Source organism: Cynara cardunculus, assembly GCF_001531365.2.
Source record: "Cynara cardunculus var. scolymus isolate 2C chromosome LG 16, CcrdV1, whole genome shotgun sequence".
In the NCBI taxonomy this organism is placed as follows: Eukaryota; Viridiplantae; Streptophyta; class Magnoliopsida; order Asterales; family Asteraceae; genus Cynara; species Cynara cardunculus.
The window spans coordinates 5,932,974-5,951,463 of record NC_037543.1 but is presented as its reverse complement, the minus strand read 5'-3'; the positions used below and the strand labels follow the sequence as shown (position 1 = coordinate 5,951,463).

The 18,490-nt window shown below is 38.0% G+C and overlaps 1 protein-coding gene across 2 annotated transcripts; it reads right to left on the bottom strand.

Annotated features, from left to right (window-relative positions):
• Positions 1–650: 650 nt before the first annotated feature.
• Positions 651–17,800, bottom strand: LOC112529186 (mediator of RNA polymerase II transcription subunit 14). 2 transcript variants are annotated; one of them, XM_025140310.1, is made up of 8 exons: positions 17,328–17,800; positions 14,921–16,000; positions 12,031–12,116; positions 8,852–9,026; positions 6,790–7,675; positions 5,627–6,648; positions 2,852–3,921; positions 651–1,692 (listed from the first exon to the last, which is right to left on the bottom strand). In XM_025140310.1, the coding sequence occupies exons 1-8, from the start codon at positions 17,535–17,537 to the stop codon at positions 870–872; spliced, it is 5,352 nt and encodes a 1,783-aa protein (XP_024996078.1). In that variant the 5' UTR covers positions 17,538–17,800; the 3' UTR covers positions 651–869. The 2 variants fall into 2 exon arrangements, with proteins under 2 accessions (XP_024996078.1, XP_024996079.1); XM_025140311.1 differs by having other exon boundaries at positions 5,627–5,946.
• Between the last annotated feature and the right edge of the window lie 690 nt (positions 17,801–18,490).

Here is an 18,490-nt window from a genome sequence, read left to right as displayed (position 1 = left end):
ATTTCACTTGTCATGTTCTATCCAGTCTTGTCTTACCAAATGTTGAACGACTGTTCAGTCATGTTCTATCTTTTTTCTAGAAACCAAAGACACCATAAGATGAATCTCAATAATAACCTCCATTGTGGATGCTCTAAAAGATTTTGTCAAGAATCCTCTACAAGAATTGATAGGAGGGTAGAGATGAAAATGGCAAGGTAAAGATGCGATCGAAACAATTGAAATCCGCAAGACTTCTAAATCTGTCGGTTGTGGGATTCCATTGAAATCTTGAGATTTCATTACGATTTTTTTTGAAACATCGTCGTTTAGAGCTTACAGGTATGTTGGTCAAACGCCATACATAACAATGTCAACACTTTTCTTTTCTAATTATATCCCTTATATTTTACATAAATGACCAAAAACCCCATCCATTCAACATTGTCATTTAACCTATCAACTTCGGCTAGTCAGCCAGCAGCCATCCTAAACCTAAGTTCTAACATAAACTTGGTGCCCAGCTGCTTTTTTTTATTAACCTGGGTATCCAACCCGCTATACGAGCCGACTAATCTCAGGGCGACCACCTACTTTGTAGATAGCCCGGAGTGGCCGCATTTAAACCTCCGTGGCCACAAGGGAATTTTTATTCCTACTTGGATTTGAATGCACTGAAACTAGTATTTGTTATTGTTCAGAGAAGTGGACAGGACAAAATGTTTATACAAACTGGAAAATGAAAACATTTCCTATACAGGGAAAACTTTACCCTACTTTTAACCTAAGGATAATACATGTAAATTAAGCCCCAAACCATACCATTACAAACCCAACTCCACTATATTCATGGTTAAACACACATGTATATAAGAAACATATCACCTTTGTCATGTAGTGTTGCCTCCGGTAGCAACCCCGCCGCCGCCACCACTGCTGCCACCGCCCCCCGTCCGCAATCCTTGAAGGCACAAGTGTAGTGCTCTTTGCACGTTATCCGCAACCATTCTCAATCTTCCTTGGTTTGCATCACCACCCGAAGATCCGTTCATATCCACCATCCGAATGACTCTCTGTTTACAATACTCCCAATCTTCCAAACGGAGCCAGCATGACCGTCCACCATGGCTGCCTTCCATTCCCAGAAAGCAAACGCTCGGGTTATCGCCAAATGAATACTTCAACCTCACGGAAACGCAGTAGGGCAACCACGCGGCACCGCCAGCAGCGTTAATGTGAGGTATGTGTGCGGGGTCAAGAACGACAGTCAAACCAAAGTCGACGGCATTATGAGGGCGGTCATAATGAATATTACTTTTGGACACTGAAGAATTATCGGAGTTGCCATCTGTGTACAGTCCGGAATGATTTTCGAGACATAGCTCGATTCTTGATCGCTGAGCGGGTGGAATGTCACCGCCTTGGGTCTGAACCAAACCTTTTTTCCATGCTATTAGTTTTAAGAACTCTCGTAAAACGGAAATCGGTAACGTAAGTAGAGTGATGAACGAGGCAACACGTGAAGCGTCGTACGGTTCGGATGCAACACGACGGCTGAAGTAGTCGCATATCTCGCCTATTTCGGATTGGCTTAGTTCCTCTTGAGCAATAACCGAGTTCTGCTGCTGTTGCTGTGAATGATGAAACCGTTTTACGCTAAGAACTTGGAGGAGAAGTTGAACTCTGTGGACGCTAACGGCAAATACATACCCCCTGCAGAAAGATATTTAAGTTAATATAAAAAATACAAGAACATGACCAGCTTTAGAACTATTATATCCATCGGATATAAATCCATCATTTTTCTTATGCCAAACAACCATAATACGTCTTCTGTCCCAAAATAAATGTCCATGAAAAAAACAGTTTTCAAAATGCGTAATTATAACACTTCTTAATCAACTAAATGACAATTTTACCCTTAATAAAAGAGAGTAATGTATTTCTCCATCTCATAATTAAGGGTTGAATTGGAAAGTAGGCACTTAATTTTGGGAGTGGAGACAGACTTTGGAGGGGGGGGATACATGTTCCAGCATATCAAACAGAAATGAAATTGTTGGTTGTTTCCATTTTATATGCAAGAAAACTGCCATTTAAGTGGTAATTTCTTGTATGCAAAGGTACACTCTAAATATAAATTACCCATTTTCCAAACTAAGCAAAGGGAAGTGAGAAATGGACTTTATATTTGTTTATGATCCAGGAGGAACCCAACGTAACACATACCGTCATTTTTGAGTACCGATTTCACAGGCTATTTCAGAAGGGGTTGGTACCAGCAAACGGAAGAACAAATAGTTGGTTAAAGCTCAAACTAGTTGGAATGCCCATAAATCATAATAGAGAACATGCCCCCAATCATGTCACCTTTAAACTTCAGATTAAATACACAAGGACATAGATGAAATGAGGTGAGAAATATCATCAGGATTAGCCCTAATGGTCATTATGAGTAGTTATATATGGGGTAAAGTGCCATTACTTGATAGTCCCTAAGTACATAGCAAGGTAAATTTCATCAGCCAACATTCAGGTACTTCACCGATATAGTTTGTCTGTCAGATCGTTGTTTGCGTACATATACTTTGTTGCAATAGAAGTTGAATATCATATATATGAGTCTGAAAATGGATGTTGCCTAAAATTATCTGTCTACCAATTCTCTGATTTATGCATCAATTCCCTCTTATAACTCTAATTTTCTGCAGTCAAACTCTTAATTCCAGTAAGGATCATCACAAACATTTACGATATATTTGCCAATTTGACATAATTAAAACCTAAAACAGTAACATGATCACGTATTTTGACTACAAAGTAGCATACAAGTGATTAACTGTGTTTCAAGTGCTTAAACTTTCATTCTTACCCGACAAAGAAGCGCAAGGCTGGCTGCTCTTGATCCAAATTTAGGAGTGCACCTTCATTGTCCTTTAGAATCGATCCAAGGATCTCCTTCAAGAGTTCTGGTAATTGTGCAAATAGCCATAATACTCCAAGGTATTTCAGAATGCCTCGAAGAACCTTCTTGAGAGCAACAAGAGGAACCCATCCTCCACCATAACCTCCATCATCCCCAAGCCCAATAATGGCTGTATTCAACTCTCCCCTAACATGAGCAGGAACAACTGTACCAGGTGGTCTACGCAGAGCCAATCCTGAGCTTCCTAAAGATGAAGTTGATGATGTTGGCATGGCGTTTGTAGCACGACTAAAACCAACTGGTTGGTTCCCTGGACGAGACATTCCAGTAGGACCTGCAAGGCTCACTCTGTTGCCATTCGATGCCGAGACTTGTGGACTGGAAGGTGCACCAGAATTGTTGGAATTAGTTGGTCCAACTGATTGTTGACCACCAGTGAAATTAGGGTCCAAGCCATTCAACTCCTGAGCAACATGCTCCATGATGAAGGGCCGAAATTGCGGACAAGGTAATGATCCACCGACCGTAGGACCTCCCTTAGGCGGTGTTGCTGGTTGCAACCAAACTTGATCTCCAGCAAAACACCGCATGTCAACTGCAAAATATTTGCGGTATATTATCCGTATCCAATAAGGACCACGAAGAACAAAAGAGACATCAATTGGCAACAGGGAACTAGGAACGATTCCAGGGCCACCTCGCCCAGCCGCAGAAGCAGCAGTCAACATTGCAGACCCATGATGACCATGAGTTCCAAGAGTGCTGATGGCAGAAGCACCAGGATTCCCACCAGGAGCAGAACTGTGACCAACATTATTGGAATTGTTTGGCATTTGCCCATACACACTCGCTTTTGATAGTGTGGGTACAGATGAAGCAGAACCAGGGACCCCGGAAACAGGAGCAGCTCGTGCAGGACGTGTTGCAGCAGCAAGAGCATGTAAGGGTCCAGCTGTGAGGCGAATGCAGTCCAAAAGGGATGAAACTTCAGTTCCATTGATGAAATCTTCTAAAAACTGAAAATAAAGAATTTTAACCAATCAACCAGAGTGTAAGACATAATAGCTGTTATTTGTAGAACATAAAAATATATGGCTCAAGAGGACCATTGGAGCGTTATCCAGTAACAAAACCTTCTTAGAGGTACTAAAGGTGAGGAGTGGGAGTGAGTTTAATTTGCAGTCGTATATAATTATTATATACTTCGAATATATATATATTGGCTGAGGAAGAGCAGTGAGGGTAGGGCGGGGGACAGATAAAAAAACTACAGGAAGAGAATTGCATGTGTGCTACAACTGCAAAATATGTAACTAATCCAAAACAACTACCATAGCAATGTGAAACACTTCATGTGATCTTATATGATTGCAATAGATGATAGTAGGTTAGTTTTGATGATATTTTAGCATACCCAATGCCTCCACCCCTCTCTCCCTTTAAGAAGCACCGATACACTGTGAAAAGCAGGGTACAGAACATAACCATACTGTTACACAGTGCATTTTGGATTCATTTCAGTTAAGGATAATCTTGGACACTAAGATACCCTGTGGCTAAAGTGAGAGATTACTGTCTCTTCCTATTATACTTTGAACTACTAGTCAACATTATTCATTGTATATTGCAACTGCAGAAACGGAGTGGTGGCAATGACATCTACCCAACCAGCACTCCAGCCCTGCAACACTAGCACCATTTACGTGACGACCACCAAAAGAATCCCCACAGTCAAATTTTGATTTATTTATTAAAAAAATGGTAACAATAATGATAATTTTATAACTTTTAATGACCATAATTACTGGAGTCCAGAAGAGAGAGAAAAAGGATGGAGGGAGAAACCAACACATTTGATTTTCTTCTAAACTATGATGTTTGATTTAGCAAAATCAAGGTAGACAAAAAAAGAGGGAACGTGGGGATAAGTTAATATGGAGTTGAAGAACGTCACAAGTTCTACAAAAGGAAAGGAAATTGAGCTGCTTACGACTGGGAATTGTGGGGTAGAGAGAGGGCGTCCTGCTTATATACTTCAGGTATTTCCCTATTGAATATGTTTTTCATGAATTTATGTAGAAAATCTTCATTCCTAAAAACAAAACAAAAAATCATCCATATTTGACTTTTTGGTGTAAGATATTTTACTTTTAAACTTCAAAACTAACATATATTATTTTGGCATGTGGAAGATTAAAATGGTAACCATATTGCACGATCAAATTTAAGGATATGAAAACAAACTTGCTAAAAAGAAAAAATCAATTTATGTCGACTTTTGAAATTTAGAAGTACTAGATTTACACTAATAAAATCTATAGTGAACTCTGATAATGATGCAACAGGATGGAGAATATAATTGTGGATAACAGAAAAGTGAGACAGATTTGAGTTTAAAAGGATTCGAGCTGGGAAAAGCACAACAGTTGAGAGGAAAACAGATACTACAAATATGGGGGTTAATCCTATGGCCAACGATCAAAGTATTCCAAGGGTGTAGTTGTTCATTAAATATTCAATTTCTTGCTGCAATGAAGATAGAATTGGGTGTCCGGGAAAAATAGACTTGCCAAGTATCAAGTTCCTTAATAGCCGTCCATTCAAATGTCCATCCGCTAATCTGGGAAGCGGAATAGAGACATTCTGATATAAAACATGCAACTGCTACGACGTGGTTGGAACGTAGTTTTGCACACCAAGTACAGAGACCAGAGGACATACCTTTGTGTGAGGCCAAAGTTGGTCAGGTGATACATGCATTGTACAGCCACTTTTACCAGACTCCCATTCAACAACAAAGCGAGCAAGGACCCCTGAACCAAAACTGAACCACAAACTCATTAGTCCAACTGCCTCGATTTTAAATGCCCTCCTCATCTGTTCCAAGTATTTATCAACTGCTTCAGAAGTACTCTTTGCTCCTGGTGGTGCTTTAGCATCAGAACTAGATCGACTTTCTTCTGTTTTCTCATCAGATTTTATAATCAGTAGTTTCCGCATTCCAAGAGCAAATGTCCGAGCATTAGATAGCCGCTGAATATCTGCAACCAACTTTTTAATGCTATCGGATTCAACGGAATTGTAAGTTAAAACAACACCATCCGCATAATAACGAATATGAGAATCAATGTCAGATGTATTGGCAATCCGAACACCAGAACCCCATGGAGTACTAGTGCTTCCCTTCTGAAGCTCCCATAAGTCCATGAAGTGTTGATCATTAATTTTGACATCCCAATACATGCTTCCTGGTCGTCCTAATCTCAAGCATATGTGCTCCCATGCATCACCTCTAGCAAATGGGAGCCTGAACCATATGTTTGAAGAAGCATTTCTCAGACCCACTTCTTCAGCATATGGAATGTTAAGTTCATCCATCTGACTAGTTAGACGAGCATGTTTGATACAGAGGGAGCAATGCCTGACAACATGCAGAAGAGCTGACACATATATACTGGAGGGTGCATCCCCCTTATTTGCTTCTGCTATAAGATTCACGTATCTGTATTTTTCAATATTATTGACAACACCTAAAGGACTTTGTGTCTGCAATGAAGACCGTTGGGTAGAAACTGAATTTGTGATTTTTCTTCTCTTGAAAGATCCTTCAAGGATCTCTGGGCATTTGAGTGATGGGAGTAAGTCTAACATGTCCATCAATGCACGCTTTCGTGATCCATTATCATATTTAGATACAACAGCAGGAAGGGAGCTAGTGCACATGGGGGAATCTGGGGCTGGAGCTGAAAAAAGAGGAGTATCTAATGTAAACTGCCATATAGAATTCATCACTATTATTGTAATGTAAAGTTAAACATGGTAGGTGAAAAAAATTATACTTTCAGTTGTAACCAACAAGCTAGATGAAACTTTAAATGACACACCTGGAGTCCCAGTAACTGAATTTCTGAAAGCATTTGCTCTTGCACTTGCTGCAGAAACTCGAGGGCCACTTGACTGGGGTAGAGATGATAGCCGAGAAGACCGACTACCTGCCACTCCCAGCTGATCCTCTTCCATTGTGATATAAGAACCCACTTCGGCAGAATGTGGAGATCTAGATGCCAAATCTTGATCAGACTTTGAAGCTGGCAGTTTCTTCATGACTGTGCTCCTTCCAGGGGCAGGAGCGATTGAACTGGTGGAAACAGAAGGTATCCTACCCTTGTAGTTACTCGTAGGATACAACGCACCATTCCAACTGGAACCTGCAGGATTATCAATATGAGACATCTGTGGCCCTCCTTCCCACTTGGGAGACGAACTTATTGTTGGTCCAGACCCGTGATTAGTGGTAGTATTAAACGTAGTGTTGAAACTCTGTACAGGAAAGGCAGGTGCCGAGGATCGTCTTTCTTGCTCAAAGACTTCGTCCACAATTGAAGAAAAAGCAGATAGAAGACCAGAACCTTCAACACTCAAATCAGAAAGACCATTCTCAGAAGTTTGATTAGTTCCCACAGCATTTGCAGGAAGTGTTAGGGCACCATAATCAAGAAGGCTCAAATTGAGTTCGTCTTCCAGCATATGCATTTGATTTACATCAACATTTTTAATGCGAGTAACTTGATTCAAGACACCAGATGATTCAGGTTTTCCTGGTGGATCTGCCTGAGTCTCTAACAACTTAAAAAGAGGTCTAAAGTCCTCTTCAAGTTGCATCAGCAGAAAATAAGAGCTCCCACAATCAGGAAATCCCATAAGCAGCATATTAGAACCATTTAAGATATGTTTTGGCACCTTCACGGGAGAAAAGCCATGTTCATACACCTGCAAGAATAAATTGGCCCACATAACTGTCTATATGTTTTTAAGACAAAATAGAAAATGATAGAAGCTTTGGAAAACCGAAGATATGACGTAGTAGCAAACTGGAGATCACAATGTTGAATTTGTGGATGTTATCTAAGGGCGCATTACAGTGACACGTTGACATGGGCAGATGTTACTATATTCAACTTTCTCATGACAAATGAGCTTTACATCGGTTCAAATGGTATTCTCCCTTCTGCTAATGTGAAGGACAGTGTGCTCATCAAATAAGGTAATTTGCAGTTGTGAGTTGTGACAGAGCACAAGTCAATGATGTGGAAGCCAGCAGAACAGTAAAAAAAAAAGAGAGAAGATTAACATGATATAGTTTGATACATCACATCTGTAAAACTTGAACCACAGTCAAAAGCTTCAAAACAACTTTAGCAGGCCGTTTGCAAAAAGCAATCTAACATATACAGCTGGAAATGCATGAAAGGGCACCAGCACCATATAACTAGTCATAGCTAACCAAACTGTATTTAGCAGGCAAGTACTGCATTTGGGTAGAAGATTGCTTGCAAAGTACCTCTCCATATGAATTTGAATATTAACAAATTACCAGAAGTAATATAGGTTTTTTCTTCTTTCTTTTACATGCCAAGAAAACAGCAACCTAGAATGCCAAGTAAAATCCAATATTATAGAGAAGTCAAGCCAATACATGACTCGCAAGTTTTGGAGTTGATCTCATAAAATTTAGATATCAGCTTTCGAGTAATATGCTAGGAAAATTATTTGAAGGGATAGAAAAGTTGCCCTGGAAGTTCATAAATTAACATGTCGTGAAGATATAATAGCCTAAATTGAGCAAAAGCCTAGAAAAAATTATATACTTGCAACCTCTTGGTGTCTTTCCTATTACGATCACAGTATTAATATACTTGCAACCTCTTAAGGTTTTGCATCCAACCTCTGTCATCACTAACACATATGAGTTACATGCACTTTCATATGGGATCTACAATGCAACTCTTCTGATAATATATTTAGTTCTTCAGCTAATTAAAGATTTCAGACAAAAACATTCTTCTTCATGATTACAATATCAGTATATATATATATATATATATATATATATATATATATATATATATATGTTATCATAACAACTTCAATTGCAGCTGACAATACCTGAAGGCCTAAAAACCTCCCAATGCATGCAAATAAATGCAAAAAGCTCTTGCTTCTCAAGCTAATAAATGCTTCAGCTGCGGTTATACTTCCCTGGTTTAGTGCTTCCTCACATTCTCTTAGTGCTGAAGGTGCAATGGTACTTCTAGAAGAATGAAGAAGAAAGCGCCCAGTCCTGCAAGTCAGAAAGGAAGAGGTAAGTTGACAGACATAAAGCTTCTTCATCTTTCATGAAAAATGCTACATTCATATCCATTGAAACATTGGAAATACAGAAAACCCTTTTCCAGAAGTCTGTATATGATGCAGGTATGCAAGAGATTAACTACTTACAATAGTTAAAAAAGAACCATAGTTTAATTGGGAAGGCTAAGCAAAATTCCAGGCACTGAATAAACAATAAACTTCACATATGCAAACACTTCCACTAAAATACATACAGATATGAAATTACATACTTAATGCCGGAACTCGTGGAGATTCATTCATCAATATTAAGCATGCAGCAGTACATGTAAACGAAAGTACATGGTTGAATCTCACTCTCAATGGATGTAACCAAGTAAAAAGTCAGAATTGCCCAGCAAAAATTGTAGTTAACAAAATGGATGGTGAATTTGTAATCATATGCATAAGATTTTTTTTTATTTACTTCCCAAGAAAGGTTGTTCTTTGGAAACATATAAAAAAATTTGTCCATGCATCTCTCAACAACTTCTTTAGTAATAAAAGCACAATCTGTTGCACCTTTATCCTCCACAAGAATAAAGTATGATTATTTAAATAACAAAGTTAACTTGTTTCTTCGAAGCAACATCAAAAGATGTGAGTACAAAGTATGAATTTATGTTTTCTATCAAATGTCTCTTGAAACAGTCTATAACTATAAGCTTACTTAAAAAACCCCTTGGCTTTTCTAGAAATGTGTGGACGTCTTTGTGCAGCGCTGGGCCCAAGACTCCCATTTAGCCAATCTTTTTATTTGAATTTAATGTCATTTTTTTCATTAAGAACAAGAAGTCTGGCGCTTATATTTATGTGGATTTTGGGGATTGTAATTCTTTCTAACTTTTAGGGTATAACCGTCCTAGTAGTTTACTAAATAAATGGATAAGCTAGACATCCTGACCCACCAAGCAAAAACCAGTGGTTTCTTGGTCATAACTAGCTAAAAGCCATAAAGAGTATTTCAGCAGGGTAGACCTCAAAGCATATAAAATTTTCATGTGGCAGATCTTCAGCCACCATCCAAGTACACTCTAGTTATTGTAGGAGAACCCAAAGTGCTCTCCTAATTCAGGGAAGAACTCTCATAGATTCTTTTTTCCTTTTGGAAGATACAGGAGCAAAAAATCAGCCTTTTCCGTTTTTTATATTTTTTTTGATTTTGGGGATTGTAATTCTTTCTACCTTTTCAGGTATGATGTTCCTAGTAGTTTACCAGATAAATTTAAAAGCTAGGCATTCCTTCCCCACAAAGTGAAACCGGCAGTTTCTTGGTCACGACTAGCTAGAGCCACTAAAGTGTGTTTCCGCATGGCAGACCTTATCAAGGAATATAAGGTTTCCATGAGGCTGATCCGGAGCCGCCATCCAAATACACTCTAGTTATTGAGAGAACCCAAGTGCTTCATTTCTCATTCAGGGAAGAACTCTCAGATTTTTTTTCTTTTTGGAGGATATAGAAGCAAAACAATCAATTTACTGATACGCCCAAAAAGGAAAAGGACTAGACATCTTATCAAACCATCCGCATGCAACAAAATTCAAACCCAAACATTTTTCCTCGGCTAATCCACTGAACATGCATAGGTTAACTCAACTGGCCAGGCTAACTTACAATAGTAATATACACTATTCACTACTAGAAAGTTTGAATACTTGTGCATTTTTCCTGATGACAAAAACAAAAGGATGTTTCCAGTTGTTCATGCTGTTGGACAGTATCAAGAACCAGCATTCACTCTATCTATCAAACCAGTTGCTCATGCTGTTGGACAGTATCAAGAACCAGCATTCACTCTATCTATCAAAACTACATAAAAATGTGTTTTATAACAATAGTAGATGGGAAAATGAGCATGTGAGTTTATAGTTTTATATGATTATACAACTCATTCTCCTTATAAACTAAAAGAAAAAAATGTGTTTTATAATACATATTAGATAGGAAAGTGGGCATTTGCATCTATGAGTTTAATAATTTGAGATATACTAGTTTTTTATGATTATACAAAACAAACTATTCCTCAAGAGAATTAAAAAAAAAACTAGTGGATTGAGAATGTTTTTGTCGGTGCCATCTTTTTTTTATTAACCTGGATATCCAACCCGCTATGCGGGCCGACTAATCCCAAGGCGACCACCCGCTTCGCGGGTAGCCTGGAGTCGCCGCATTTGAACCTCCATGGCCACAAGGGGATTTTTATTCCTCCTTGGATTCAAAACTGGGACCTCCAGGCACTTTTGACCTTTGGAGCCCAAGCTCAAACCAATCGAGCACTATTATGACTTTGCTTCTCAAAACCTAGTGTATCCATTCAAAATGACTCGCAAGAACAGAATACTTAGATGTGCATTAATGATTTACCAAGATAGCCTGTCACTTTGTCAGGTGCATGTTTTTTGTAGTGGCATCTTATGACTTCGCTTCTGAGAGTGCCTAGTATATCCATTCATTATAATAGAGATGAGACACGCAAGAACAAAATATTCAGATTTTCATTTTGCAGCCCTTGATTAACCATCCAATATGGAAAACATGTGACATACATGTCCTCAATTGATATCTGGTTGTGTAACAGCAGATATTTATTTGAATTTCAATGAGCAGGAGACAATCAAAGGAAGAAAATCTCTTCAATTTTGAAAACAGAGGAAATTATACTTTCATGAGATTAGCTCTTGTTAAAAACCTGTAGATCACTACTGGTGTTAATTCTTTAGCACGTCAACTCTACATTTAAACAGAATAGCTATAAGAAAACCTTCTATGCGATAACAGTTTTTTAATAATTGTAATGGAATTGTCAAAACAATCTCTACTTAAGTGACATGGTTTATCCAAATTTCAGCCAAGTGAATTTGCTAACTGACAAGGTCATCAGCAAACATGTATTAAGTAATCAGTCACACTAACCACATTTAACAATCAATCGGCGTTTGGGTTGGAGAAAGACCTTATATTTATTCCAAGTGTAAAAAATGATGAACCATAGGCACGAACACGTAGTACTTCCTGCCCTTCAGAATCTGATTTATTGTCCTGCAGATAGAAATCAAACAAAGCAATATAGCACATCAACCAAGTGAGTGATCAACTGTATAAGCACGTCATAATCTGAAATGAAGTATTGCGGATTCAGTTTGAATGATTAAAGTGATGTAATACTTTAAAACCTACTAATCATCTGAAAGAAGGCTTCTAACTGAGTGGAGTTTGAGCTTAGTAATTATCGCTTTGGACTTTCAAGTGGTAGCTAGCGTTATTAGGGCAGAAGCTCAATATGACTGTTATCCTATGCACATCTACATTCTCAGAATAGTATGGCAGACAAGCTGGGTTGATGAATCAAGCAGACACCAAGTCAGTGAACTAAAGGAATTGAGAGCCATGGCTGCAGGACTGCCTAGGTGCCAATTAGCCATTTTGGTGCACTCAGGGTGCATTCTTATGCCACTTGGTCTTCTCTCTTGCTTCACATTCATTCCCTTTCTTCCTCTCTATAAGAAGCCCATTGAGACACTTACACTGCTAAAAGATGTCTTCAGTCTCTAGGTCTTCCAGTGGCCACCCACATTGGCATTCTTCTGTCTAGCTTCCTTGCCAGCATCTTGATGCCACATTGGCAACCATGGTTACAACAGTGGGGAAGATTTTCTTCACATTGTTCATGATTTTATATAACTTTATTACTTTTCAACCGAAGGTAGTTTCTAATATTAATGCAATGTCTGTATGAGAAAGAGGGCACTGAATTTGAGTAGCTCAAAATGAGAAGGGGTGTTTGATAGAAAGAGTAAGTACAGCTGAAACATACAGAGGATGATATCTTAACTAGTCTACAACTCTAAGCTTTACACTCTACAGAAGGAAATATAAACTCATCAGTACAACAGTGCAAAGTGAAATATCAATCAATTAAGTAATCTGATAATCCAAATTTAAAGGCAACAAAGGCATACCAATTACCAAGACAGTGATGTAATGGCTTGTAGCAATAAGTCTTAAAGTCCCAATGTTCAAGCTTCAGGACCCTTACCTAGGTGAAAACTAGAAATCTTAGGTGTGAAAAGATATGAGATACTTAATAAGCCTGCATATATAGTGTGTGATAAGCATTTATATGTTCAATGTATAATGTATACCTTGTTTAACTTATAGCTTGTAAGCATGTTACTATGAACTTCATGAAACACAACCAGCAACCACCACTCAGTGGCACATACATTTTACAGAAACATAATAACCTAACCACCACCAGGCAACAGCTATTTGCTTCTTCATCTTCTTCCCTGTCTACTTTATTAGCAAACAGCAGTCAAGTTACCGCTACATCACCCACCAACCCAACCAGCACCAAATGCAAGCCACCACCCACCACACTAACAACTTCCACCACTTGGTATATACACTTAAATATAGAACACTATGGCATAACTTCGATCCACGTGTATGCATGTAGACAGAATACAAATTGAACAAATAACTCCACAGAATATTACAGAGTGGCACATAGCTAGAATTGAATGGTTAGGATTTGAAAATTTCCTGGCAATCATGGTGGAACAGAGCAAGAAGGGAGAGAGTGAGAGAGATGGAGAGAGAGACGTTGATAAAAGATACTGCTGAAGCATAGAGGATAAAAATAGAAAAACAAAAAGAAAGATAAGACGGAATATTGCTTACAATCACTATGATCAATCATTAGGCTGTAAGAGTGTAGATCACACATATAATCAATTAGTAGTCATCGTCTTAAAGAGAGGGTTAATGCTTATAATAATATAGAAAGCTACAGATCTGCAAGAACTAAAATCTCAATCCTTTCCCACTCAGCTGCTACCATTAAAGCAATTTCTCAACATAAAAGGAAAATGTAGAATTAGAAAATAAATCAAAGATTTAGTTTCGCTAAATCTACTAATGCTATACTTCACCAAAAGCCAACAGAGATCAAACAAATGTAGAATCATATTATGCTTTAGAAATTCTAAGCGGTAATAAGATTAAATTTAGAGCATCTCCAACAGCTATGCTATAAATATCCTAAAACAATCAAAAGTTTAAATCTCTAAAAAGAATTACATCCAACTCCAGCAACTACTCTATTTTAGCAATTAAATCATTAACTACATTATTAAAATATTCAATATATTTAATAAAATATTATTTCTCTCTCCTTAATACTTAATTTCAATGTCTCCTATTGGTGAGAGAGAATTAAATATTATTTCTCTCTCAAATATAGAGTTTTAGAGATTTCTCCAAGTTTAAAAATTTCTCCAAATTTAGAGATTTCTACCCTCTCTCTCTTCTTTTCTCTATGTTAATATATGGTATAGCATAGCTGTTGGGGCAAAAATATACCCTAAATCTCTAAAATCTCTATTTTAGCATAGTTGTTGGAGATGCTCTTATGAAAGGGATCAACTATGTTAATCACACACTTCGACTACAAAGACAACAGACACTCTGAATGGCTTAAGCACCACTCTTTCTTTAGTTACTCCAGCGGTCCAGCTTCTGCCTGATTTCATGCAATGAACATAAGAGGGCCATGGAAAGCTAAACCACAAGACACATTTGCATTTATGGGCCACCACAAAGTTCTTAAATCAAATACAAATAAGACCAACCATTTGCAACTTTTTCCTCGAGTATTGACTTTGATCATAAGTTGTGAGCCATTGGGGTCTTTTACGGTAAACGTTTCAGTGTATCATTTGTTCTCAAGAAGTCACATGACTTACAAATGCAAATGCAAATGGTGTGAACAAATAGACCTAAGAATCTCAATAGAAGAATTGCAATGAGAAGTATGAAGAAGTTATTTCATTTTGACTGACCGCTTTGTATTCAGCACCAGGTTGATCAACGGGGCAGTGAAGGAGAACATCACCCGCGGCTCGACGAATATGACTATTTTCCCCCAACTCCTTATAGATTTCAAGCAGGCGAGTAAACTTGTTACACCATATAGCTCTTAGTAGCAATTTCTCAACATCAATACAGCTCTGGTCAATAGAAAATTCTGCCTCCTTGTTAGTTAGAGGATCGATGACAAATGCACTGTGGAGACATTTTATCCGCAGATCTTGCCCTGGTTCAATCTTAATGAAAGGACATGATACAGCGTCCGATGTCCCATTGTTTTTATCACAATCCAACCAATAAAGAATTTTTAGTCCCGGAGTCCGTAAACCACCAGAATCAGTTTCTCCATCTTGATTCATTTGCACAGAGCCAGTAGCACTACCTTGACCAGGATTACCATCAGATATGAGCTCAAACCGAATTGCATCTTTCCATCTGCCTAGCCTAAGTGCTTGTACTTGTCTTATTACAGTGTCCATGATAAGAGCTACACAAAATTCATGCAAAATAGAGTACATAGTTGCAAAAGGAGAGTCAGAAGCAGCCATTCTGCGCTCCAAATCATCTCCGAGAACAAATCGCCTTGTTTCTTCAAGCTTCACTAGACCACTTCTCTCACCAACAAGTACCTCCAAATGCAATATTCTCCACATTGAAAGGTGTCCACGATAACCGAGAGTTAGCAGTACCTTAAACTCTCCTTGTACACAAAGATGTACTGTACCATCGAAAATTTTGACCTCAGAGAACTCTTTGGGTAGCGAAGTTTCAAGTAACTTTGATCTGACGATAGTGTCCAACTTCTTCAATACAGGCTTCTGCTGTTTATCAGTTAACGTGCTCTGGATACCCACATCTTCTGTGCACTTGGGTAAACGCTGGTAGGTGCCGGTAAGGAGAACTTCGATGGCAGATGGAACATCATAAATTGGAGCACGAGCTTGTTGTAGTCCCTCGTGCATGAAAAACATTGAATCTGCAGCTTGAGTGAAACATGTTTCATGACTTGACAGGGTTGAAGCAAGTTGCTGACAGTATTGTATCAGTGGCACCTGCATATCAGAAGGTCATACTTTCAAGATTGTGTGTGTAATTAATTTAACATAGATGTCAAAACGTAACAATGCCTCCTTCGTCCAATATTTATCATACAAATTTGATTATTGAGTGTTGAACCTTGATCTTCCAATTGATATGAGTTTTAAGAGCACTTTCCATTCTTAAGGTATTCATTTATGGTTTATCATAAGCTAAATATACTTTATCAATTTTAGATTTCAAAAGTTTAACTCTTTGTGTGAAAACAGGATAATAAACATAGGAAGGAGGAAGAACGATTTATGTTTGTATGCATGATACTATGGTAGTATAATTATGCGCATATATGCATGCATAATATTAATGCCAATGACACTAACAATGACAATCTTACATACAGAACTAGTTGTGTTCTTGACCATTTTCAGCCATTTACAAATACATTTTCAATTGTTTCCTTTTCAGCCTTCAGTAATAGTAGAAGATTAGATATCTAATTAAATATTACCGATCGTTACTAGTCATATATGATAAGTGGTCCAAATTGAAGAAACACACGAAGTTTTTGGTTCATTACTAGAAAGGAAGTTTCAAGCATTCAAAGTAACAATTCAACCTGTAATTTCATCTAGCTGACCACTTATCCATCATTCAAACTTTACAGAAGAAAAGCTAATAAGCCCATATAGAAAGAAAATTTTTAACTAATCAAGTGCCCAAACATACTAAACCATTGTATGTCATTCTAAACCATAGCATGTCCACTGAATTAATGTTACTAACTAGAACTTAAATCTGCATTGTTGATCTTTGTCACTCTTCTCTGTTCTAATTATCATAACTGGATATAATATTCGCACGGGTTTCTAGTGCATCACATATTATCAACAAACATAATTTATGAACATCCCTGCATTGAAAATTACAAGAAGAAAGCAAGTTTACACAACCAAATTGATATAGATGGAACGACGACTACCACACATGCCCTTAAACTAAAAAGTCTTATGAAATATTCTCTTCAACTAAGATTTATTAATCTGGAGTGTGGGTAACTTGCAAATGTATTTTGTAACAAAATTAAAACCGACTTTGCTCTTGTACGAGGTATTGTATACTTGTCAATTTTCTCCTTCCTCAAATTACCAGGTGAAACTTCACAATGACTACTTAAACAGGCGTCTATGTTCTCAGATTCAGTTGGATTAAAAGTAAAAAATCCATGACAACACCAAAAAGGTAGATGAAACTACGTTTTCAGAACAACAATGCTATCAGTCCACTGAAACACCTGGCAACGATGTTCTGTGAATAGCACTGACATATAAAGAAAATGCTAACCTGTTGACACCACTGGGCAAGAACATTGAGTCGGAGCATGCGCTGCTGAGTCTTAACAAGATACTTGAGTATGCTAATCTTCTTTTCGGAATCCGACATGTCGGAAGATTTCGATTTCTCCACCAATTCTTTCAGAGAAAGGTATGATTCCTCTGCAGCTCGACTCACCAGAGTCGAAAATTCCACCGATTCTTGACCTATCTCCGCCATTTTAGGTCTTCTTGTATTATTAATTATGTCCTTCCGCCAATTATTAATAACCTCAACAGTTCAGTGAATACATATTGATTCGAATACAATTAGGGCTCGAAATTAGCGAATCAAATAATCTCTCTCCTCACTTTCTTCGCGCTTTACCACCACGGCGCCACCGATCGGAGAAGAACCCACGTCGCCACCAGTTGCAGCGCCTTCAGCCGCTCCGGCGCCCTATATCTGCTTCCGCCGCGAATCTTGTGTATTTCGACTTCTCAAGTCCGCTTGGAATGGTCACTGGTAATCCTGTCTCATGAATGTATATATATAAGAGGAAAAAAGATCCAAGGTCAAAAGGTATGAATTTACAAAAACTACCCTAGACTATTAAACACTTGCCCAAATTGCCCCATATTTCCAAATTTTGCGATCCTACTCCTTTTCGATAACGGTTTTGCCTCGACCAAAACCTCACCCGAAATCGAGTAACTCAACCAAGAACCAACCCTTATGTAGTATCCTTTTAGTAAGATCTTTTTTACCCTCATGTTAAAAGCAAGTATGTAATCTAGTGGAGACATACATTTTAAGCCAAACATGTCATTCTAGTTGCGTCAAGTAAGGGTGCTCATGGGTTGGGTTGATCGGGTTGAAGATATTTGAACAACTTAACTCAATGCTTACGGTTTGGAAAAATCTTAACCCAACCCAACCCCTCGGGTTGGTCGGGTTAGTCGGGTTGGTCGGGTTGATACTTTGGTACATTAAAATATTCTTCTAACCTTGAATATGTTATTTCTCTACTCATAATTTCTTTTTCATCATCAACCATTTGATACAACTTATCCATATTTCTTACGTATATCACATTCAGTTAACTTTCTCAATTTACATATATATGTTCACAGTTACTGAACATATATACGAATGAGTTGTATAGAGATGTGAATAGAATGAAAATATGTGTA